We start from the raw sequence: 26,154 nt of genomic DNA on the forward strand, positions 1-26,154 counted from the left end.
GCAGATATTGGTTATTCATATGGCATCTGGTGCTTTTGTTTGTTACACAGTGCTCCCAGTACTGCTAAACCCTGCAGTTGCTCTGCACCATATGTTCCTACTACTGTTTTAAAGGGATACTGCAATCCCTCTGCGGAGGAAACTTATGCTATAATGAAAACATGTGTGGGATGATGCTGGAGAAATTCCTTCCCCCACAGCTTTTAAACTGTAGACATTGTTTTTCTACACTGTCACTTTTTCCTTTTCTCCTTGACTTTTTTTTTCATTCTAAAAATATTTTCTTTTTAAAGTGAGAAACGTGCTTAGTTACAGGAAGTGGAGCTTGCAAGACATATGAAGGGAGTCATTTTGCAGAAGTGTTCTAACTGGCATGGCTAATGGAAGGGGGTGAATGGCACAGTAGAAGAAGGGGGCTTGTTCCTGGTATGCATTTGGAGAATGCATTTATTAAAGTGAAAGATGGTGGATTGGGAGTGCATGTAAACTATACAGATCAAATGGACACTTGGAGGAGATGGTGTAGATCCTGCCTTTAGTGGGGGTTGGACTAGATGACCCCCTGATTCCTACCAGCCCTATTTTTCTATGATTCTATATTCTGAAGGTTGAGGGATCTGCACATCCGAGTTAAAGTTCAATTGCAAATTTAAGTTTCTCTACTACATCATTAGCTCCTCTACGGGGATTTCATTTGTAGATCCCCAAACCCTCTAAAGAATGAAGGCTAAATGTCATTACCCCACTCTACTGATGTGCAGCAGCTTCTCCACGGTAAGAAAAATCACGCACAGGCATGACTGCAGTAGAACCTGAGTTGCAATAAGAACCTGTCAATCCCAGATCAGTCTTGTCAGCCATCTTCAGACCCACAAATAAGACAATCATGGAAGACAATCATCCTCAACTCCAAAGGATTGTTAATAAATGAATGATAACATAATGCTATAACTCTGTGTTAACATCCAACTATGACATTTACCTTTACAGTAACATGCATGCTGAGCTCATGATCAGCCATCATCCTCAGAAAATTCTCTGTCACACCACTTTGCTAAGTAGCAGTCTTCCACTAAGAAAAGTATGCCACTTATCCATCTGATTCTCTCTGTAATTGGACTACCTCTGCTTTTATTCTGATTAAATCCAACTCCATTGATTTTTGTCCTGAACAAATTAGAATTGACTTTAGTGAAGTTTACAGCTGAAATTCAGTTGCCTCCTTACAGAAGCACAGTAGCTTTAGAAACCTCATGAACACAAGTAGACCAGTGATTCTCAACCAGGGTGCCATTCTATTTTTCCACAGTATAAAAAAGTGAGTGAAAGATAAGAACTGGCACTTTTCTAAGGGTTGCCCTGAGTCTAAAAGCTTGACAACCACTCAATAGACCAGTGTGCCATTGCATTAGTTAATTTTCCTCTAGCTGAATCTGTACAAAACTAGAGAAATGCAGTGGTTCATGAGACCCTATGTTTGGCATGTAAAGTAACAGAAAGGGGACAGTTTGGTTTAGGGGAGGAGGCAGGCATTTGGTAACTGATAGATCTGGCTTCTGTCATCTGCCCTGCCACTGACCCACTCTGTGATTAAGTCAGTCAAGCCAGTATGTCCAAGCATGGTGGCCTGACTTCCTGAAGTGGTCCAAAATCAACAGTTCCCACAGAAGTCAATCAGATCTGCAGGTATCTAGGGCTTCTAAAAAGCAGACCACAAATGCCTGAAGATTTGCTTTTAAATTAGTATTCAAGAAGCTATATAAAAGTGGCCTGATTTTCAGAGGCTCTAGCACACTCAGCAAACTGAAAAATTCAGGACACTTTTATTTTGGTACCAGGCTAGGAATAGAAGAGGCTTCCAGATTTTAAAATGTAGGTCTTAATAGTTCTTTGATGATTTAGACAGTGATGCCTCGTGAATTAAACCCCAGTCTGGGGTTTAAGAAGAATTTGAATCTAGTCCCAGCTCCTCATCAACATGCCAGATGGCTGTAGGTATGTCACTTCAGCTCTCTGCACCTCAGTTGTAAAATGGAGATAATGGCATTGACTTCCACTGTAAAGCACTGAAAGACCTAGACATGACAAGTGCTGTATAAAAGAGAGGTAGTTAGCCATATTAGTCTGAAGTCAGGCAGAAGGCAAGGTAGATTTGCACCTTATAAACTAACTAAAATCAGAAGTACATAGTATAATTTTTCATAAACAGTGATTTAACTTCATTATTATCACTATTATTGTTATTCTTTGTTTCTCTATCTCTAAAATAAGAAGAAAAAGTTTTCACCCTGTTATGGAAGAACATTTTATGTTTCTATGTGGATTAAATGTTATTTCACTTAATAAACCCAATTTTTATTTTTTTATTTTCCTATCAACTAACTAAATACAGCAATTGGAGAAAAGTAGTAAATATGGAACAACAACAATGCAGAATTGGCCCAGGGACAACAATTCTCAATGCTAATAGTTGAATAGCTGAGATACAGTATGAGCTTGCACGTACAGTACCATCCACTTCATTGCACATATACACAGCCTTACACTCATATGGCAAACAACACACTCAGAAAGCTCACATGCCTCTCCTCAGTAATAAAAATCAATGCACAGCAAACCATGGGTATCATTCATGCCACAGCACAGGGAGAAAAATACTGAAAAAGAGACTTTAAAATACAAAGCACTGCAGTGAAGCATGCTCTTGTAATTTTAGCTCATTGCTTCCTAAAAATTGTGTTAATACCATGTCATAATGTTATTCTTCAGCAAATAGTTGTATTTTTAAGCCCCTCTTCCCCTACCCTGTTCTATTTTCATCAGCAAAAAACTCTGTAGGCCGGATCTAAGAATAAGCCCAGAATGATACAGCAAGGTGCACTCACAATTTTAAAAAAGATAAATTTAACACTTGCAAAAGGTGCCAGACTGACAGCCTGCTTGACTGCACCTTTACAGAACAGGTACTAGAGATTCTCGTATAGTGCCCTGCCAACATGCCCCAACCCCTTCTGCGAGGAATTACATCAGGGAAAGGACAACTCTGTCTCTTGCTATTTCAAGTTCTGAGCTTTTCTGCTGTGACTACTAATAAGGGAAAGATGAGAGGTATACAGTTTGGTGGTTTCCAAGGCATGCTTTCTGCCCACTGGGATTTAGAGCCTGGTCCTCCACATAATTCAATATACATAGGAATAATTTTAACACAGGCAGTAACTTCTTAGAAGTAGGCTCACTGATATGAATCAAATGTGCAGAGACATTTTCAGACTCTTAAGGTCCTTAGGGATGGGACTGCCTTTATTTGTGCTGTGTACAGCACTAGGCACTTAGCACTACAAAATAATAGCAATAATGGAAAAGGTAGAAGCTCATCTCTAAATCAGAGATGGTGGATGAAAGAAGATGCTGTATCCTGAAGATCTCTCCCATTTTCTCATGCATCCTTGAATACTTGCTGCATCCATTTTTGTAAGACCAGTGGAAGTCTCGTGAGACCTGCATAGAGCAAGGATTTCTGTGGGTTTTTTGCAGTGAATACAAGATCCAACCCTAGATTATGCCAGCAACCAGCATTCACCCCATGGATTCACTTCAATGCCTGATTATACACCAGTGGGGAATTGCAGAATGGGGTAGCACGCCGTGTACAATTTACTCCAGCAAATGTGTGAAGTCAAGTGCTGTACTCACTCCTGAGGAGCACCTGAGTTTGTGTGCAGGGAGCAAAGGACACAGAAGGCCTCCTTTGGACTCGCTGCCATGTCTGCAGTCAGATTTTCAGAGAGGGGGTTTGACTCAAGAATGACTGCTCCAGACACTGGGCTGCAGTAATAGGTACTGTTCAATAAAGAGTACAATAAAACATCCTCCCCCTCCAGAAAAGAACATTGTGGCCCATCATTTAGGATGCTAACTAGGGACTCGGGAAATCCAGGTTCCAGTGGCACCTAGGCACCTAAACATTTCTGATAACCTTTCTTGATAGCTACTTGCATTGTTAGGTACCTAACTAATTTTAATAATCTCCATTTCTAATCTGTAAAATGATGATAATACTTTCCCACTTACAAATGTGTTGTGAAGATCAGTACATTCAAGATTGTGAGGCACTAAGGGTGCCTCACAATCTTCCACCAGTGCTTTTATGGGTCTTACTGGGACCCATAAAAGCACCTTAGATAAATATAGGTCATGAACAGATGTACAAACACATACCCCAGTGTAATTTACAGCACTTTTGTATCCAAGGATAAATTCCTGGAATCAGGAACAGACAGATGTGCCACTATTGTACGGTAGCTGCACACAGTCAGTGGCTATTGCTGAATCTCAGAGATGCCAGGGGAGCAATAATTGCCTTTTCTTTTAACAAGTGGCCATACCAGGATGGGCGTGGACAAATTAAACCTAAATTTGCATAATTTACACCAACAGACTTCAACCCTTCATTCTTTTCCTTGGTCTAAAAGTGAAGCTAATTTCAATGGAAAGGATTGATGAGGCTGTCCACTTGGAATGCATCAAAAAAATCATTATAGACATTGGATTTATGGCACATTATAACCTGCCTGTCATTTGATAACCCCAGACCTGCATTTTGCAGACTGGCTTCCAATCCACCCAGGAGAGCACCCAAAGAAACAACACACTCTCCCTGTGCCTGAAGAAGGGTGTTTGTACCTGAAAGCTTGCAAAGAACAATTTTTCCAACTATTTAGTTGATCTAATAAAAAATATCACATTTATCCAAAGAACCTTGTTTGCCTATGTCCTTAGATCAATACAGCTACAACCAACATCAAAAAGTATAATCACGTCATCTACCCAGCACTAAGTGATACCCCTTCAGATTTTCGAATCCTTCTCATGCATGCTTCTCTGTAAGCCAGGTGCTGTGGGAAGATGCATCTTTCTTCCATGCTAAAAGTACATGGCACTGCCTAGGATTGCTGCCAAAGCCAGTGTCACATGCACAGAGTTCCTGTGCAAACAACAGCCAAGTGATGATTCCCGCAGCAGCGTAAGCAGAAGAAGCTGGCCATTACTAGCCACTGATGGCCTTTCTTCCTACCAAGTGAAATACCTCCTCCTTGTTACATGTCTGTCTTGGCTGGACTTTCATGATAAACACCACACAGGATAGCTTCTGAACTGTCTAGCAACTACAACTTTTTTTTGGTAAAAGAACTGAATTTAGCCTCCTGATAATAATCCTTACTACTTGCCAGCAAAGCAAACATTTGCAAGAGTGGATATGAAAGTCTATTTTGTGGCCTTCAATGTAGAGAAATGCAGGGTGCTCCACCTTTGGAGGAAGAACCAGCAGCATACTTATAGGCTCGGCAGTGCTACACTCACTGGCACCATGATCGAAAGAGACTTGGGGGCCTTGATTGACTGATCACAAGATGAATATGAGCCATCAATGCAATACTATAGCTGGCACAGCAAACCAAACTCTGGCATGCATTCACTGATGCATCTCGAGCAAAACCAGGGACATCATCCTCCTGCTTTATTCATCCTTAGTGAGGCTGTAGCTGGAGGACTGAGTCCAGTTTTGGGCCCCCCACTTCAGGAGGGATGTGGATAAGCTTGAGAAAGTCCAGAGGAAAGTCCCAAATGATCAAAGGCCAAGAGGGCAAGTCTTATGATGAGAGGCTGAGGGACTTGGGACTCTTCAGCCTGGAGAAGAGAAGGCTCAGGGGGGACTTGGTGGCAGACTACAAGTATATAAGGGAGGTGTATCAGGACCATGGCTCCCCAAGGGATAACAAAGTCTAATGGCCACAAACTCCTGGAAGGCCGCTTTAGACTGGACATAAGAAAAAACTTCTTTACATTCTGTGCACCCAGGGTCTGGAACAGACTCCCCCCAGAAGTGGTGCAAGCACCTACTCTAGACTCATTGAAAAGGCATCTAGATGTTTAAGTCTGCTGGGGTCAAATGATCCCAGCAGACTTCCTGCCTATGGCAGGGGGACCAGACTTGATGATCTCACGAGGTCCCTTCCAGCCCCTAATGTCTATGAAATCTGTGAACTGAGTCAGAGACTAAATGACTTCCCAAAGGCCATACATCCAGTCAGTAGCAGGAACAGGACCCAAAAATGCCAACCCTGGTCTATTCCCTATGAAGTGGGCCACGTGGCCTCTTCTTCCCAGGTGTCATCATCAGGAATCTGGATTTTCTATTCAGCACAGAAAAACACAGATTCTTCTCAGTTTAAGGAGAGAAACATGGATTTTCTCTTTTAAAGGAGAAAAATATGGGAGACAGGGGGTTTCCCTTTGCAGGCTGGCAGAATTCAAGCCTGCAAGGTGCTGGGGAGAGTGGGAGGAGCGCAATCAGGCCAGGTGTACTATGTGCATGTGCGCCTGCCACTGCACGCACCCTGGGAGGGCATGGGGGGCATGTGCCCTTGATTTGTGCGTGGGGCGGGGTGGGATGCTGCTGTGGGCTGGAGCTGGATGCTGTGCTGAGCTCTTCCCAGCAGGGGCGGGGCTGGGCTGGGCTTGGGGCGCGTGGCAGTGGCACTGTGAGGTGGGGTTGGAGGGCATATGCTGCAGCTCCACTCCCAGCCCTGTGACACCGCCCGGTGCAGCCCTGAATGAACACCCCGCTTCCACTCATGCACCGGGAAAAGCGCCGCCAGAGCCCATGCTGAGCCCACCCCCCAGCATGAAAAGCCCCGCGCAGTGCTGACTCCAGGTCCACCGGAGATTAGAGTTTATAGTATAAGAGATTATATAGTTTTGATACAGGATGTATTGGATACTATGCTAATTCTGTACTGGAACCTCTTTCTGCCTTAATATTCTACTGTAGTCTTAGTCTAGGTGCTTCTCTTTATCAAATGACTTGGCTAAACTGGAGACATTTGTTCCTCATGTGAATGTTTGTCTATCTGTAAATGCCTGTAAATGCTCCACTGATTAGGAAGTTAAAAGCCTTCAGTGAAGCTATTGATGAGTCAGAGGCTGCTATTTTTCCAAACAATCTTTTGGCTGTGGCAGGAGCAGAGTGGTGCTCATTTTGTCAAGTCAGTAAGCACCTCTTAATTGGCACAAGCACTGTAGAAACAGAAAACTAAGCAATTGTCCTGATTATAGGAGGCCCACAGGAATGCATGATTCTTGTACAGATTCATTATTGTTTCTTGCCTTGTTTTTTACAATAAGCAGGATAAAAATGTTTGCAGCGCCTTTACAGTATATAAGGGAGTTTTAAATATCATAAATAATTGTAACATAATTATTAATATACATTATTACTAAATGTGAACATAATTACTAATAATTAACATAAATACACACTAGAAATGGATCTACTATAAGCATAACAAATACGGTTGACAAAAACAATAATCATTATTTATATTAATTTTGTAGTTATATTAATAAATGATATCACATGATAACAATATATAGAAGCAAATAAAAATGAGCACTTCCTCGTTATTCACTACAGTATTTTACAACTTCGAAATGTGGCTTTTAAATAGATCAGGTTTTTCAGTTGTTCAGTGGTTAGAAATGCTTTATGCTAAACATGTCTTGGAAAAAACTCAATGAAGCAGGATATTTACCATGGAACCAATAAAGCAGATTCTACTTCATTATCCCTAAGAGTTGTAAAACTAACTTCACATTCGGTTTGCAAGTGGTATTCAATTTTGTTTTATCGCCTGTATTTAAAGACGTGACTATATCAATGGAGCAAAGTGAAGGTCCAGGTCATCATTTATCTCGGCAAGCCTTCCATGCACTGTAGCTCAGCTCCTAGCGTTTAATGCCTGCCTGACATGCTGAGTGCATTCAACCCCTGCTGATTTCAGTGGCAAGTGAAAGTAATATGAGAAAGCTTTCAACCCTGGAAGACTGGTGGGAACCCTGCTTTGGGGTTGTTAAGGTAGAGCAGTCCCTGTCCTTATTCTCTTTTGTACCTATAGGCTAGGGACAGATATTCAAAAAGCGTGAGCCTGAATTGATTCAATCTTTGCAGGGTAGTCTAACCTGCAGAAATTGAACTGGTTTGCAAGTGGATAGAGATTCCCTTTTCATTCCAGAAATGCAGGCACATGCCAGCGGTGGCTCAGACCAGAAGCCCAGGAGCACTAGAGCAGCCCTCCCTTCCCTTCCACAGGGAAACTGAGCTGGCGGGGGGCAGTGCGGGGGAACGTGGCCAGGCCCAGGCAGGCCTGAGTAAGACTGAGGAGGGTTTAAACCCGAACCTTGGCCTGCAGGGTTTGGAGGGTGGGGGAATAGGGAGCGTGGCCAGACCACTGTAACTGGGGAGGGGAGAGCTCTGCCCACCCCAGTGACTCCCTAACAGCTGGGAGCCATCCCAACACACAGCACTGCCGGCCCCACAGAGGAACTCTTCCCCCTCCTCCCCTTATCCCACTGCCACAGGGTGTGGAGGGGGGCTCTGTTCAGTGTGGGGGACTCTTCCACCTCCTCCTCCAGCTGCTACGGAGCGGGGAGGGGGCTCTGCGGGGCTGTCCAGCCCAGGAAGGGGACTCTTCCCCCTGTTCCTCCCCACCTCCCATCCATCCATCTATCCATCTATCTTATCAGTTGAACACAATGTTTTATTGATATACTTACAAGTTTAAAGCACTTTAGAAGCCTACCCGTGCCTCAGTCACTAGAGGTGCACTGACTCATCAGTCCCATATTGGATTGGCACTGATATAGGGAAAATTGAAAGTATCGTAAATCAGTTTTATTTGCCTGATGCAGCCAATAATGTGACCGATAAATTGCACGTGCACAGCTGCAGCATGCATGGGGCCAGGAGCAGAGCCCAACAGCTTGGAAACCAGTATCTGGCTGGTAAGTCTGATGTGGAAGAAGGGAAGGGGCGGGGCAGATTGAGGGCCCCAGGGTGAGGGAGGGAGTGGGGCTGGGGCAGGCACTGCTCAGCTAGGGTGGGCAGGCACGGTATGGAGCCATAAGTGGCTCATCTGGGAGGCACGGGGGGGCCCTGCTCTGAGCCCACCCTCAACAAGAAAAGCCACACTCAGCGCCAGCACCTCCATGCACCTGCAGCATGCCCTGTGCTGTGCAGATCTGGGGGCACACCCCCTGCCCACCCTCCCATGGTGCAAGCAGTGGTGGGAGCTGCCCCCACCCCATGAGCCTGACCTCCACCCCATGCTCCTCCCCAGCTGGGCAGCACCTGCCCCTGCCCCTCCCCGCAGGTGGTGTTGATCTGCCCCCCCATGCCCCTTCCCTCTGTCATGACCCAAAGGGTATGATTTTGTGTGTGCTTCGGCACTGCAGAATTATTTCCCGCCACATGGAGCTTTCTTTGCACAGTGCAATTCTCAGTTGCATAGAGAAAACCCCGGTGCAAAGGAGTTCCCGCCACCCATATGTGAATTTGTGTCCCACTATTGGCTGTTTCTAAATTATTCCCACGTGGCGGCTAGCGATTGGCTTGCTAGCCGTATAAGAGGCTTGAGCAGTTTCCGCCCAAGTTGGAGGAGGAGAAGGAGGACTTCACATCTCATGAAGAACTCTAAGCGCGCTGTGGAGCTTAACGAACCCAGCGTGTGCCTTAAGAAGGATACAGGGGCCTGATCAACCTCTAGCCTCTCCCCATCGCTGCCTGATCCCTCGACGTACCCTTCCCTGTGTCGCTTGTGAAGAGTCACCTTTCGGACTCTCATCGTGGTACTCAGAGCTCTTCTCGGGTTATTTTGTCCGGTTGATTCGACGGGCTCGCGGTTCTAGAGCTCTCAGCCGGCCTTGGACCCGAGTTCGCAGTTAGAACTCTTGTCCGCTCTTCTTCTTTTCTATCCATAACTGCAACGCAAGCAAGTTTTCCTGCCTGCACCGTGACCATCTACGGTGTAAGTAAAATAATCTTTAATCAACCGCTACGCATCCGTGCCTAATTCTAGTCCGCCGTGCCGAATTCCCCGACCCACGTGCCAGGACTGCTGGTCACAGCCCGCCGCGCGCCCCCGAAAGCCTCGGACTACTCCTGGCCCGCACATGGCGACGAGGATGGGATCCGGGGAAAGCACGATGGAGCTAGAATTAGTTAAGAACTGCCCTTGGCACAGTGGAAAACGTAAAGTAGAGAACTTCATGGAACTGGAGGTACATATCGCTTACCACCAGGCGGGCAGAATGGGTGAGAGGTTTATCAGCAGACGCCTTTCGCTGACGGGAGAAGAGGGAGCTTCCGAAGATGGAGCCCCGAGAGAGAGGGAAGTGTATCTTCACCCCGCGGCATTCGGGTGTATAATGAATAATGAACGGGTCCTGTTTAGGCCCCTCGACACTGTGTCCCTCGCCAGAGTCAGCCCGGCAGGCACAGTAAACCCGACCCTCACCCGGGAGCGTGCCCGTTGCCTAAGATGTGCTCAGGAGAGTGAAGAACTGGTGCCGATCGACCGGTTCGCCCCCTTTATGGTGGCGTCTAGATTGAGGGGTCGCGAGCTTCCATCTGAGCTCCGCAAGGATCTGGAGACGGAGGGACACGCCACAGATGAGAGGGTGGCCCCGAATTACGACAAGGGGAGAATGTTAACTGCAACATTTCGTACTATAACTGATCTGATGCAGAAAAATGCAAGTTTAAGAGCCCAGCTGCATATGGCCGTTCAAGCGGTCAAAGAAGTGGCTGTGAAAGAAAATCTTGAGACGCCACGTCAAGATGGTGCCGAGCAAGAGGGAGACCGCGTGGAATAACTGGAAGAGAAGGGTGGAGCTTCGGAGGAACTCGTGAGAGTTCGGCCGGCGACCCTGCCCACCGACTCAGCATCGCTTCCAGTGACCACGCCTTCTTGCCGACGGAAGGGAGAATCGAGTGGAGGAGTGCATCCGCCCCTCCTGCCTGAAAAAATAACAGCATCGACTCCCGAAATAACAGCTCGTCCTGTAGCCACGATCAACCCAGTGATTGATGCACAAGATGAAGTTTGTGCCGCCACCAGTCGCATTCGTGCTTGGACGGAGTTACAGGAGCTGTACAGAGAATCTGAAATGGAATCTGACGAGGCTATAGTCTCATGGCTGGGACTCATGTCCATGGAGTTTGAGTAATCTTCTGCGTCAGTTGTCCCAACTGCGTATCCTGATGGAGCCAAGAATATCTAGCGATCAGAAACGTCGACACCCGACCGAGGCTCAAAGCACAAGACATCGCGAATCCGATCTTCCATCATTGCCACAGAGAACACCAGAGGAGCGATACATGTTTGGATTTCTCCTACAGCGTTCTGGACTCAATAAGCGGCAACTTCGGATTTTAGGGGACGCAGGCTAATGGCAACTGGCCTATGAGTTAGGTTTTCATTATCTGGAAGAGCTAGACGACGGCTCCTCGACGATTTCATCCAGTTGAGCGTGGAAGAGATGGTTGTCCGGAGTAGCAAACACCTGTATTATATGTTTTAGAAATGATAGTGTGGTTCCATGTGAATTTTGTAAATATTAGTGAAATAACTGTTTTAAGAGAATTCTTTTCACAGATCCGAAATTCAGAGTGCGTGGCGGAGAGAAGCCCCAAGAAGGATAACATCATCGGCAGAAGTGAGGGCTTGACGCGCGACTTCGCCATGACGCCCACTGAAGCCCTGATCGTGCAGTTTTTTGTTACGAATCTGGTTATGTGTGTATGTATTTGTGCCGGCTATTATTTAATTTGATCCCTGGAGGACGAACTTCTTATGTTAGCTGATTTTGTGTTTACCCGTTTAGTTCAACGACCCGTTATAAGAGCTACTGGCGACCCGAGTGACGAGCATGTGGTATAATTCAGCTGTGCCTTCAGCAAGGGGGGATGTCATGACCCAAAGGGTATGATTTTGTGTGTGCTTCAGCACTGCAGAATTATTTCCCGCCACATGGAGCTTTCTTTGCACGGTGCAATTCTCAGTTGCATAGAGAAAACCCCGGTGCAAAGGAGTTCCCGCCACCCATATGTAAATTTGTGTCCCACTATTGGCTGTTTCTAAATTATTCCCATGTGGCGGCTAGCGATTGGCTTGCTAGCCGTATAAGAGGCTTGAGCAGTTTCCGCCCAAGTTGGAGGAGGAGAAGGAGGACTTCACATCTCGTGAAGAACTCTAAGCGCGCTGTGGAGCTTAACGAACCCAGTGTGAGCCTTAAGAAGGATACAGAGGCCTGATCAACCTCTAGCCTCTCCCCATCGCTGCCTGATCCCTCGACGTACCCTTCCCTGTGTCGCTCGTGGAGAGTCACCTTTCGGACTCTCATCGTGGTATCCAGAGCTCTTCTCGGGTTATTTCATCCGGTTGATTCGACGGGCTCGCGGTTCTAGAGCTCTCAGCCGGCCTTGGACCAGAGTTCGCAGTTAGAACTCTTGTCCGCTCTTCTTCTTTTCTATCCGTAACTGCAACGCAAGCAAGTTTTCCTGCCTGCACCGTGACCATCTACGGTGTAAGTAAAATAATCTTTAATCAACCGGTACGCATCCGTGCCTAATTCTAGTCCGCCGTGCCGAATTCCCCGACCCACGTGCCAGGACTGCTGGCCACAGCCCGCCACGCACCCCCGAAAGCCTCGGACCGCTCCCAGCCCGCACACCCTCCTCCATCCCCTTCCACCACAACGGGCTGACCACCTGATGGCAGCTGTATCAGATATCAGATTGGTATTGGTCACTATGCCTCCTTAAATATTGACTATCGGTATCAGCCCCCAAAATCTCTATTAGTACACCCCTATTTAAAATGTATTTAAAATCACATTTTTAAGGGACAAAATGTGTTGATGATAAAGATTCATCAGCAGAGAAACTATTTAAACATATCAAAGCCCAAAAATTCTGTCAAAGAGAAGAAGACTCAGTGAGACACTATGTCGCCATAGCAATGAGCTGCGGCAACCTAGCTCATCGCTAGAGTTATGTAGCACTGGCAGGTGCTAACCCTGATGCTGCTGCTACTGCGGAGTATGGTCAAAAATGGCCCGTGTGCTGCCAGGACTATGCAGTACCAACTGCAGTCAAGGGGACATGTAGATGCACCAGTTAAAACCTAGTAAAAATTAGATAAAATATTTCAGAATTACTGTAGGGAGCAATACTGAAATAGGAAGGCAACAGACAATATGACCTAAAAAGTTGTTCATAATAATAGAGAGAGATGCATAGATATTGTCCTTTGTATACGGAGATGCTGTTCACATCATCAGTTAGTCGCATAAGTGCATTATTGTGGACCTTGCACAGACTCATCTGCTGTCTTTTCACTAATCTAACTCAAGGCTCAATGTAACACCCAGAGTGCCTGAAGAGTTTGAAACTGATGGCTTTTATTTTTAATCCACCTGCCGAAGAAATCCTGTAGTTCCATCCTCCTCCCTGTCTGAGAGGGATGATTAACAACATTCAGTTGTAGCCGTGTTGGTCTAAGTGCTGTTTTGTGCTCAGAGGACACAGGCAGCCAGGGGAATGTATAATCTCTGGATCCTGACATGGGTTACCCATTAAACAGGCTCTGAACCACTCATTACTCATAGAGTGAGACATTTTTGAGTATGAAAAGAAGCAGAACTTGAGGATCCTTGGAAACTTTACTGTTGAAGCTCAGGTGTCTCAGGCAGAGGTTTGTAGGACTATATTTTTAGAATTAGGTGACTAAATACTACCTAAATTCTCCTGTAGGTGATTAAAGCCCTTTGTGTAACTAGCCCTTACTGCCAGCTTGGTGGGTAGTGTAATGTGAAAACCAGATTAGGATGGTAGTCCATGGCCACCAGCTATGGGCTGGATCTTAATCAGATGTTACAACCTCTCAATCTCATTACCAGTTCTTGGAATCATCACCCACCAATACAAAGGAAACATTTTCTGAAGAAAACAAGATGTTAATGTTTGCGCTGTATTGTACCACACGAACAGTTCTCTCACACAAAAGATGCAACAGCTGTGTCATGAAAACTGAAACACCTTTTCTAGTCCAACCTTCTCCTTATATTTAGAAGGGCATCTTGTAAAAACAGACTTGTGGCAAAGTGTATTCTCTCACTGTAATTGTTGTTACTACCAACATCTGTGTGCACGAGCTTATAGTTAGGCTGAGCCACCCTTCCTGCAGTGCTACAGTTCTGCTCCAGTAAGTCTAATTTGTGAAGTCTTTTTATGTAGTAGTTGTTTCTCCTAACAATGGAAGGTGCGAAGCACAAGAGTGTAACATCTTCCCTCTGTTAACACACTAAACTTGTCTAGAATATAAATCTGAGACTTCCATGACATGTGCTGTTACATCGATTTAGATTCTCTCTCAAAACTACTTGAAACTGTTCTTTTCATAAATGTTAGGGGCTGGAAGGGACCTTTCAAGATCATCAACAGGTGTTCTGCCAGTCCCTGCCACCAAGTCCCCTCTGAGCCTTCTCTTCTCCAGACTGAATGATGAGACCCAAGTCTCTCAGCCTCTCATTGTTAGGCTTACTCTCCATACCTCTTGCCATATGCATAGCCCTCTTTTGGATTCTCTCAAGCCTCTCCACATCCTTCCTGAAGTGTGGTGCCCAGAACTGGACACAATACTCCAGCTGCAGCCTCACCAAGACCAAGTAAAGTGGGAGGATGACATGCTTAGTCTTGTTTGAGGTGCATCGGTAGATGCATGCCAGTGTTTTGTTTGTTTTGCTGGCTACGGCATCGCATTGGTGGCTCATGTTCATTCTATGGTCTATCAAGACTCCCAGGTTTCCTAAAGGTGTGGTGCTAGTAAGTGTAGCACTACCAAGCCTGTAAGTACACTGTGGGTTGTTTCTCCCCAGGTGGAGCACCTCACTCTTCTCAGTGTTGTACATCATTAGGTTTTGATCTGCCCACCTTACAAGCCTGTCCAGGTCAGCCTGTATCCCCAGCCTACCATCCAATATGACCACAGTCCCCCATAACCTGGTGTCATCTGAGAACTCTGCCAGTCTTCCTTTAACACCCAAATCCAAATGATTAATTAATATGTTAAAAAGCACTGGTCCAAGTACTGAATCCTGAGGGATGCCACTGGTCACCATGCACCATGTTGACTCAGTTCCATATATTATTCCTCTCTGGGTCCTGCTTCAGAGCCAATTACCTACCCACCAGACCATTAGGTTATTAAGGCTGCAGTTCCCAATTTTACCATGAGCATGTTGTGGGAGATCAAGTCAAAGGCTTTTTTGAAATCCAAGTAAGTGACAGCAACCTCATCTCCCTTATTCAGGCAGCATGTAACCTGATCATAGAAGGAAATTAGGTTGGTCAGGCATGACCTGCCCAGAATGAAGCCGTGTTGACTATCTATAAGAATGTTGCCTTCCATTAGTCTATTGCTAATGGATTCTTTGATAATTTTTTCCAGGATTTTTCCAGGGCTTGAGGTCAAACTGATTGGCCTGTAATTCCCTGGATCCTCCTTCCTTCTTTTCTTATAGATAGACACATTAGCCCTCTTCCAGTCTTCTGGAACCTCTCCCGAGCGCCATGAGATGTCAAATAGTTTTGCCACGGGTCATGCAATGACGTTGGGCAATTCTTTCAGCACTCTCAGGTGCAGTTCATCTGGTCCTGCTGACTTTTAGATATCCAGACTCTCTAGATGTTCCCTCACAAGATCATGCAAGGCATTCTCTCTCAGCTGTTTCTCTTGCATTCAAAAGCAACCATGTAGCTGGTCCAGTAAAAAAAGATACCATCTAAGAAATTCTTGCCTCACATAATTTCTGGACCATCATGCCTATAACATCACTCTTGACTAACCCAAGCATTTTCTCCTGTTATGGATACAATGGTCCCCAATGGGTCCTCCAATAAGGACTTGCAGTGGTACTACTACCTCCCTGTCACTGGCCAGAGAAACCTCTGCCAGGATTTAGGCTGTAGAAAAATATAAATAAAAACAAACTTTTCCCTATATTTTTAACCTCCAAGAACCCTGGGGTAATTTAGATTCCATTTTAGGGCTTTTCTTACAGTAAACTTACTAGTAAAATGGAATACACTGTAAATGTTTGAGCAGCTCAAAATCCAGCTCTAGATCTGAATCAAAACTTTTCTAAAGTTCTAAGGGATTCCAGTCCATATCCCAACTTAGCTACAAATGCATATTGTGGCAATTTGTCCTATAAAGGACAAATCTATTCAGCTTTCCCAGAGCGCCACTGAATTAATCTTGCAAGCTTTCAAAAAACAGAACAGTTTATTTATGCTGACACAGTTGCTAAAAAGTTACTATGAGGGTTTTTGTTAGTTTGTTTGGGGTTTTTTGACATTTCACTAGCTCAAAACATTAGTAAATTAAGTCTATTACTGTGACTGAAACTCAAGCTGAAGGATTCCAGAAATAAAAGGGAAAGATTTTCCTATGAAAAACAAAATAGTACAATTATAGCCTGGAGATATGGAGTCCTACTCGATGTAATTCACTTTGGCTTTGCACTGACTTGATTGTATTGCTATCTTAACTGAGAGCTAGGGGCCAACTTCCACAGAGTTCATGAGCTGTAAAGAGCTAACCATATATCCTGATGCAAGTGTCCAACTAGTCAAATGCTGCTCTACATGGTTTCAGGTTGCACTCTAACAATGATTTCATTTAAATGTGGTTTGTAATTAAAACTTGCATGTTTAACTAAATTAGAGCCAGTCCCTTGCCTGCCTGGCAAGCTCTGTTGTTTGGTGCAGCAGTGGTGTTGATACCAGGGTGTCCCCCTTCATGAGGGGCAGCTTGGGCAGGCAATAGTCACAGCCATTTAATAACAGCATATAAAGAGAATAGGGTTTATTGTCCCATTTCCCTTCCTTGCAGGAGTCGATGTTGGTCTGACCCTCAGGCAAAAGCCCCACTACTGACTTCAGAGAACACTTTGCTTCTGAAAGGACTTGGGGTCCTGATCCATGATTTTTAATCTTAAATTCATGCACTAGTATTTCAAGTAAGGTGCTGTCTTTGCTGAGATGCATCACCAAGAACCCTTCTACACTCCCAAAATATTTAAGGACTGAAAAAAAAGTGTTTTCACTTCTGACCGTGAAGAACATTATCTGAATTCTCTTAATTCTTCAAATCTATAAAACTGGGCTAGAAAACTAGCATAAACAGCCTCTATCACACTATTTTATCCTGTCTCCTTGGCTAGAATCCAGGGATGCAGGGATACACAGAAGAGGAAAAATAGAAAACATCTTAGCTTAGGAGAAGACTTTGGCCATCTACAGAACTATTGACCCTATTTTTCCCTGTTCAGAGAGTACCTAGAGTCTCAATGAGGAGGTCGTACCTTGCTTCCTAGCATCTGTATAAAAAGTTAAGCATTAGCCATCCTACAGTAATGGGCAAGGTCATGGTTTGGTTCTCCCTAGTTTTCTGGGCAAGGAGAAGCAGGCAACTCCTTATCTAAGAGCCAAGAAGTTAGCGTCATTCCTGAATATGCTCAGAACCTCTTTCAGAGAAAGTCTTGTTGAGTAAGATCTCTTCCCAAGGGCCTGTTGGCTGTGCACCCCCTTCATTTCTGCTCACTCAGGCACAGTGGAGTCTTCCTTCCAACTTTTTCCTCAGCTCTCACAAGGAGGCACAGATGAACTATTGGTCCATATCCATGTATCATCATGACCATCATGAAGTAGGTAGATTCCTGGTCCTTTTAGTTTTATTGACACAAGGCATGATCTGACCATTACTGATCTTTTAAAGCGACAATGTTGGTGCAGACAAATTTCCAAGAACACAATACAGAATTTGGGATGCATGCGTGAAAGATTCTCATTTTGTCAACTCATTCACAATTTATTCTGCTGCCAAAATTCAGGATTTATGATGTACAAAGAAAAACTGTACCTATTTTCCTCAGACCATTGTGATGGCATTTAAAAAAATTAGAAAAGCCTCCCAACTGAATATACCTCGACACACAGGAAAATGCACGTTGCATGTTTTGCTACTGAAGAATTCTGGGAAGAGCCAAATGGGCACAGTTTCTTCTTTTTTTTTAAACAAGATTTCCTTTTTTAAAAATAACATTGGGCAATATTCATCCACAGTGTGCCTTTAGGCCAGTGGAGCTTAAATTGGTCCAACAGACACAAAGAAACAAAACAGAATAAGAATTTGTTCAAAGAAAATGAGGAAGGAAATGGCTGCATGTTGAAACATGTTGCAAATACAGTAGTCACAGGAGAGGTGTCACCTCTGTTGCCTAGCTGCAGCAGAAGCTTAGCAGGAGCATAGCATGAGCCAGATGACATATTACAGCTGAAAAGTAGATGAGCAGGCCTCTCTCTCATGTTACCAAACTTGATTACAGTCCCTACTGATGTACCATATTTACTTGAATCTAAGATGACCCTGAATATAAGGCAACCCTGCAAATTATTAGAATCTACATACAGAAAATGTATAAGTATGTTATAATTTGCCCCATATAGGGCATGTCTACATGTGGCCATATGGCATCTTTGTTACTGCACCATCATTTAGTACTTCCTTTTGGAAGTACTAAAAGATGGCAGAGTAACAGCCTGTATTGCACTGTGCCAGCCACACCTGGTTATTTTTGGCTGCTTCATTGCCGTAGCAATGTGTTATAACAAGGGAGTGCATTGCTATGGTGAGGTAGCAGCAGCATCATGGTTTTTGCCAACAGGAGCTATGACGCTGTAGTATGTTGCTACAGTGCCATAGTGTCTTGTATAGATGTGCCCACTGTGTCTGATTATTGGAGGGTTGTCTTAAATTTATTCCCCCACCCCCCGATGCTAAATCAGGGAAAGCAGTGCCTGAGGGGGGGGAGGGGGGCAGGTCAGGCAGCACCCTTGCCCTCTACCCCCCACCCACTTCTTTCCCCTGCAGCCTTCCTGCCACTCCACCACCTATACACCCCGAATGCCAACTCCCCACAGTCCCCAGCTCCCACAACCTTTCTCCACCGTCTACTCTGCCAATAGTTAATTAGTTATACAAAGGGATCTTGGAGTCATTATTGATTCCAAGATGAACATGGGCTGCCAATGTGAGGACGCAGTCAGTAAGGCTAACCGCACCTTGTCATGCATCCAGGAGATGCATCACAAGCAGGTTGAAGGAGGTGATCCTCCCCCTCTGCGCGACACTGGTCAGGCCGCAGTTGGAGTACTGCGTCCAGTTCTGGGCACCGCACTTCAGGAGGGATGTGGACAGCATCGAGAGGGTCCAAAGGAGGGTCACCCGCATGATCAGGGGGCAGCAGGGCAGGCCCTATGAAGAGAGGCTACAGGACCTGAACCTGTTCAGCCTCCACAAAAGAAGGCTGAGAGGGGATCTGGTGGTCGTCTATAAACTTACCAAGGGGGACAAGAGGGGAACGGGAGAGTCCTTATTCGCCTGGGCACTACCAGGAGTAACTAGGAATAACAGCTACAAGTTGACTGAGAGTAGGTTCAGGCTGTACATCAGGAGGCACTATTTCATAGTCAGGGCGGCTAGGATCTGGAACCAACTTCCAAGGGAAGTGGTGCTGGCTCCTACCCTGGGGGTCTTTAAAAGGAGGCTAGATAATCAGCTAGCCAGGGTCGTTTGACCCCAGTACTCTTTCTTGCCCATGGCAGGGGGTTGGACATGATCTGCTCAGGTCCTTTCAGACCCTACCAACTATGAAAGCAGAACAGTGTCAACAGATCTCCCCAAAACACCCCAGAGTCTGCATCTTGCGGACTTTCCTGAAGTGGGAGACATGAATTCAAACCCTCACAGATAAAAGAATGGATTAAACATGGGAGAGGTCCTGGGTAAAGGCAGGTCTCCTCCAGCCCTTTTCCTTTCTTTTCTAAAAATGTTTCAGGGGAGGGAGGGAGGGAAGGGGGTGTGTGTGTGTGTGTGTGTGTGTGTGTGTGTGTGTGTGTGTGTGTGTGTGTGTGTGTGTGTGTGTGTGTGTGTGTGTTGGGGGGAGGGGCTTACTGCAATAAGCAAAAAAATTCTTGGTTTCAAATCTGAAACCTTGGATTGGCTTGATTGCCAATCCAAAAATCGCTTATCTTCACATCCCTGCTCTGGACTGTGAACCTCTGCCCTGTTTAAATAACACATTGGGGAGACCATCATACTAATTTAGTGGTAGGCCTAAAATTTCAGAAGTGTTCACAAACTTTGGGGGCGTCCATTTTAATACATGGGGCCAATTGCTAATTGGCTCCCTTGAAATCCAAATACTTTGGATTATTGTAATTTACTTTATTGGAGATATCTGGTAAAAACAGCAAAGCAAATCCAGTCTGCAGAAAACAGAAGCGCACAAATCACTGAGACTGCACCATATCATTCTCTGCTAATATACCCATACCATAGGTATTTCTGGTGCAATTCAAGTCCCTGGCCTTCAAGGCCCTCAGAGGAGTAGGAGAAGAGACCAATGGGACAGCTTCACTCCTATGTGCCCAAGAGAAAGCTCACATGAACCAGGAATGAAGTACTCCTGCACTTCATGGCTGCACATGAAACAGAATTAGAATTAGTCTACTGTGCATTAAACAACATGAAAAGACCGTGTGCCATTGCTACTGCATATTAGCACCAGCTACTGAGTATTTATGTAGTCCATCATATTAGAGGTACTAGAGTTAATGCACAGTACCAACAGTACATTAATGCATGTGTAGACGTGCCCACTATGGTCTGAGCCATGAAACCCTAAATGGCATTAAATAAAATATGATGGCAAGTAATAGGCTGTCTAGAAAGACTTAAGGTAGATGTGATACAAAGAAGAGATACAAGATTTAGGAAGGGTCCTGAGAAACTAGAAAATGCCATCTGGAAGGAGGTATTAAAAAAAATTAGAGAATGAAAAAGAGCTAAAGATCATTGATGAAGGAACAGATCCAAAAAGAGAGTTCAGGTTTTAATTTAATTAATTCAGATATATCCTCAAGGTGCACTGAAAAACAGTACAATCTAGTTTTATAATCATTTTAGTACAGTACCGAAGTATCTCCCTACGAGAGATGAATGCTAAAGGGCTTTTTCCTTCCTTTTTTAATTCACTACTAATTTGTTTGGGATCCTATTGATTTTTTTCATAGGGGGAATTAGCTGATTATTACTCAATCTATTGGAGAAAATGCTGTAATTAGGCCTCAGACTTGATCACCATATTTAACATTAGGCTCTGTGCAAGCAGTCTGCAGTGTAAGAAACTACAATTATTCAATACAGAAATGCTAGGCAGAGCTCAAATTCAGACACATTGATCTACTTGTTGATAGAAAATTGTCCGAACAGACACTAAATGCAATCTAATGCTCAAATCATCTCCTCAAACACTCACACCATTAAACATAATAAAGGACATATGAGGGCTACAAAAAACCAGTAGTGCAAAGCACCTAGTAATTAGTGAATTTCCACAATTAGGCCCAAACCACAATAACAATTATGAAAGGATTTAGGAATGATTTAGAGCTGTATCAACTAATAGTTCGCCCACAAAGTGCTTTTAAAAATTGTACTTGGCAGTTTGCAGCCTTTCCATAGGAAAATCGACAATGAGCTTTGACAGCAAGGTCCTAAATCTTGTCTAAATGCCTCAGGGTTCAGACACTTCATCTGTAAAGGTAAAAATCGTGTATACTCCCTGTGCTGATGCTTCTTGCTGAGGCGCTCTAGTCCTTCAACTTTAATGATTTCAGGTGCACACTGCATTTCTAGCATCAACCATTTAATAATAGCTTCTCTTGTCCCTTGCCTGTCCTCTTCTCCTGAATTAAACATCCACAACATCGATATTTAACAAGATGACTTATATTTTGTAGCAAAAGAGATTGCTGGGGATGTGTATTAATTCATGATACTTACAGTTTTTGTGTTTTTTTTAAATAAAGGGGGATAGTACGTTTCATATATGAGACACTGCATTGCTATTCCAAACCGTGATGGGTAATAGGATGTGTAATTTATTTTCAATTTTTAAATATATGTATTTAAAACACAATAGCTTGTTAAAAAAATTGGCATGTGAAGTTCAATTATTTAGGGCTGGAATAGCCCTTTGAAATCTAACCTCAGTATGACTGTCACAGCAACAGGTCCAAGAGCCACAATTTGCACACCACTTCCTCCTTGTAATCTGTGCTAACTTCTTTTCAGATATAGTTTTCTTCTCAATTTGCACTGGCTTTGGCCAGTCTCTTGGCAGATAGAACCAATATTTATTTCATCCACTCCCTATCCACCACATTAGCAGCTACATAGCCTGGCAATACTGAGGGCATACTCGGAGTGGGGTGGGGGGGCAGGGAGGGAATCTTTTATATTCCTTACTTCCCACTGCATATAGGCAAGATTAAGGCCTCAGTATACAAAGATATCAGATCAGGGTTCAAATCTTACCTCAGGTGATAACATGGTTAACAAGGAGAGGAATCACCTGATCTTCTTTTGCAGAGGACAATGCCATACCTCCTAGCTGGGCACAACAATCTATTTTTGGTCTAGGCTTACTATAATTCAGGACTGAGATACAAGGTATAAAACTATACAGAAAAGCTTGACTGTCCATATTACACTTGACTCTCCCCCATGTTCATCCCTCTCCTTCATGATGCTTACTGATGTAATTTAATGTAAAGGTGACCTTTTGCAATTTACAGCATCATGCTCTGGGCCAAAAGTTCTGGGTGTAATAAATAAACCGTTGTGTATAAAGGTCCTGAATCATATACCTCTTGATGCATTTTAATTCTCTTGATTTTAATGGTAGTCAAAGTTACTGACATAAATGCTACAGAGTAGGACTGTGCGAAGCTTTGGGTGCTGATTTGATTCGGAGGAGATCTGGCCCGATTCAGTGGCTGAATCTCTGAATCCGAATTGAATCAGGGGACCAATTCAAAGGTCTCTGAACCTTTGCAAAAGATTCGGAGAGCCTTGATGATTCGGACAGTCCTCAGTGGCTGCAGCAGGGAGCTGCAGCTGACTCCGAGGTGGTAAGTACTAGGGACAGAGGAGGGGACCAAGGGGGGACCCCTGCCAGCTCCCCCAACCCCACCCTGCACCCCCAGCCCCCCAACGGCTGCCCCAGCTCAGTACTTTAAAAAAAAAAAAGCTCCGGTGCTCAACAGGTGCTGCCAGGCAGGGGGAGGAGAGATCCCCACTGCCCCCCACTGCATGGGGGGGTTCTGCCACAAGCCCCCCAGACCCACCCTACTCCCCCAGATCCCCCACAGGTGCCCCACCCAGGCCAGCTCTGGCCCTTTAAGAAAAAAAAACAAACAAGAAAAGCCCCGGGACTCACCGCCTTGGGGCTTCAGGGGCTTGTGCAGAGCCCCCAACATGGCGTGGGGCAATGGGGGGCAGCAGGGATCACCCCCTGCCAGCAGGAGTGATGAATGCAGGGTTTTTTTTAATTTTTTTTTCTTAAAGGTCCAGAGCTGGCCCGGGTGGGGTACCCATGATGGGGCTGGGGGAGCAAGGGGCTTGTGCAGAGCCCCCCCATGCAGCATGGGGCAGCAGAGATCACCCCTCACCCAGCAGCACCTGCTGAGGGGCGCTTTTTTTTAAACAAGTGCTGGGAGCTGGGGCAGGCAGGGCAGCATTGTCTTGCTGGGAGAGGTGCAGGGGATGGGCCCGGCTGATTCAGAATTTCGGCAGCAGCCGAATCTCCAAAATCAGATTTGGCCGAATCGAATCAGGACCGTGATTTGAATCACCAAATCGAATCTCTGTCCCAAATCGGCTGAATCTGAAGTGAATAGTAGCCGCTTCGCACATGCTTACTACAGAGTTTCATCAGTGACTTATACTTTGGATTGCTGTGTCAGGTGCAAAGTTAGTGGCCCAGGCACAAGTGAAGGTGAGGCTGACTGAAGTGATGGAGTTTGTTTTCAGTGTGGGGGAAAAGTGAAGGGGAATGCATGTCTTCTCAAATGCTGACATAGTACCTTCCTGATACTAAAAAAACTTTGATCTTGTTTTTTCAAGCTGTCAAGACAGTATTTTTTCCAAGTGCTTCAAAACACTATTATTTTGCTCCTTGTCTTACACTCCTGTGGTGTGGCACAGATACCAAATACGTGTCAGACAAAAGGTGCACTTCAAACTTTTGATTTTGACATCTGCCATGCTGAAAATTTTGCAGCATCTTCCTTCAAGCGTTCAGCCCACTTGAGCATTGGTCTACCAAGTGATAAAGCATGAAGGGATCAAACAAAATGCTTAAATTTCCCTGCATGGAGATAGTATTTAGAAGGATACATTGCAGTACTGATCACACAGGGAATTTATTTCAGCAGGCCAGGACTTAAAATGAATGTTGCCTTTTTTGAGAAATGTATCTGCAAAAGTATAGGTAAGGTAACTCCCAGGAACTAGACATGTCTGACTAGAATCTAAGCACTGTCACAAAGTCCCCAAAACAGTCCATGGGTAGGAAAAGTATACATAGGGGACTGTGGATGCCACAAAATAGTTCTACATTGTTCAGGTAAGCCAGGACATCCCATGCCAATTCTGTGAATCAACCCCACCTAGACCTTCCAGGGGAACTATACAGAACATGTGGATTTGGCTTCTGGCAACTACCCTAGAACTCCTGCACGTGGAAAATGGGGGACTTTCCACAGCACAGAAAGGATACATACAAAAGCTAATTCAGTTAAGCATTAGACTCAGTTCCCATTACATTTTACAGTATAATCCTTTCCAACTGGCAGGAGTTCACTGTGCTCCTGCCTATTAGCCTCACCTGTCCTACGCCCTCAGCCAACCACAGGGAGTCTAGAGATCCCAGCAGGATAATTTTGCAGAGGCAGCACTCCTCATTTTCACACCTCCTGGCTGGTCACCCACAGAGCTGTCACCCCATCTGCCCAACCATGCCATGTGTGACAATCTGAGACCCAGAAGCGTACCAACAGCATGTTTCCTACTGCATTGTGGAAGAGGCTCTAGAGAGCAGTTGGGAGAACCAAAGTCCATGGAATTAGGTCTGGGTGTGCTTCAAGCATAACAAGAGTCCTTCACTGAAGGATCCAGTGGTCCACAAACCTGGGCATAAGTGAGAGCAGTAGCCTCCAACTACTACTGCCCACCACTTTGCAGTAGAATCTGAACAACAGTTATGCAGCTATACAGATTAGAGATACTGAATGTGCATCTCAACCCCATAAGGATGTGGTTGAGAACACTGTTTACTTGGGCTTTCATCTTTGGATATACCTTTCACTTTTCCTATACTTTAAATAAAAGAAAACTTGAAGCACTGGGGCAAACTCCCAGCTGATACAAATCGGGATAGCTCTGCTCATATCAAGGGGGAGCAAAACTGAAGATCTGTATTCTCCAGTCATATTGTTTGACTTCTGGCCTGTCCACAGAGCCTGAATTGTTTGTCCTGTATGTAAGCTACCCAAAGATTTCCAAATTACCTGCCCAGAGAAACAGGAGTGTGTGTGTGTGGGGGGGGGGGGGGGGGGGCATAAAATATATTTTAGATGTTTATGAAAATGACAAATATTATAGAAGGCAAGGTGAGAAATCCTGAGACTAGGATACTATTGAGTCATTTAGAACTTAAAAACTTAATGAGAAGTGGGAATTTCTCTGGCTCTTCTACAAAAACAAGACATTATTAATTGCTCAGAAGATGTATTTCCATTTCACTAACAGCATTATTTCATTTCTAAGTGGAAAATTACAAGCAAGGCAGTTTTGCCCTCTCCCACACTCTTTCACTTCCCATCTGTTCAAATGTCCCCTATAACTCTCTCCTTTATCCAACATACACAATAATATGCATCTCTACTTACTTGGGACTACAAGCAACCTTGGCGGTGGTGGAGGTGGTGGAGGGGGTGGTAAAGGAGGAGGTGGTCTACACTGGCAAATTTGTTGACAACTCTCCGTAACTTTCTCTGCTACAGCTTTGGAACATGACTTCTGGGGTTCACCCTGAGTGATCTGTAATAAAAAAAAAAATGAGTTATTTACTGGAAACTTGCCTCAAGCTAAAGAGAGCTAATAAACATTACAAGTTGTTTAGATTCCTTTCCTTAAGGACTGATGTGAGGACCAGATTAGTTCTCCTTCCTGTTCTGCCAAATTACCTTTTCCATGTGTTTACAGTCTATTTTTGTCAAACTTTGCTCTTTGCTCTAATAAGAGAACAGAAGAGGGCCCAAACTTTGCTCATCTGAGGACTGCA

The 26,154-nt window shown here is 44.7% G+C and overlaps 1 protein-coding gene across 1 annotated transcript in view; it reads right to left on the reverse strand.

Annotated features, from left to right (window-relative positions):
* Window positions 1-26,154, reverse strand: part of PRIMA1 (proline rich membrane anchor 1) — an 88,924-nt gene that overhangs the window by 55,616 nt on the left and 7,154 nt on the right. The window contains exon 3 of the mRNA XM_006274360.4: window positions 25,760-25,910. Within this exon, the coding sequence (XP_006274422.1) occupies window positions 25,760-25,910 (151 nt within the window). The remainder of the gene's footprint in view (window positions 1-25,759; window positions 25,911-26,154) is intronic.

This window comes from Alligator mississippiensis, chromosome 2 (genome assembly GCF_030867095.1).
Source record: "Alligator mississippiensis isolate rAllMis1 chromosome 2, rAllMis1, whole genome shotgun sequence".
NCBI lineage: Eukaryota > Metazoa > Chordata > Crocodylia > Alligatoridae > Alligator > Alligator mississippiensis.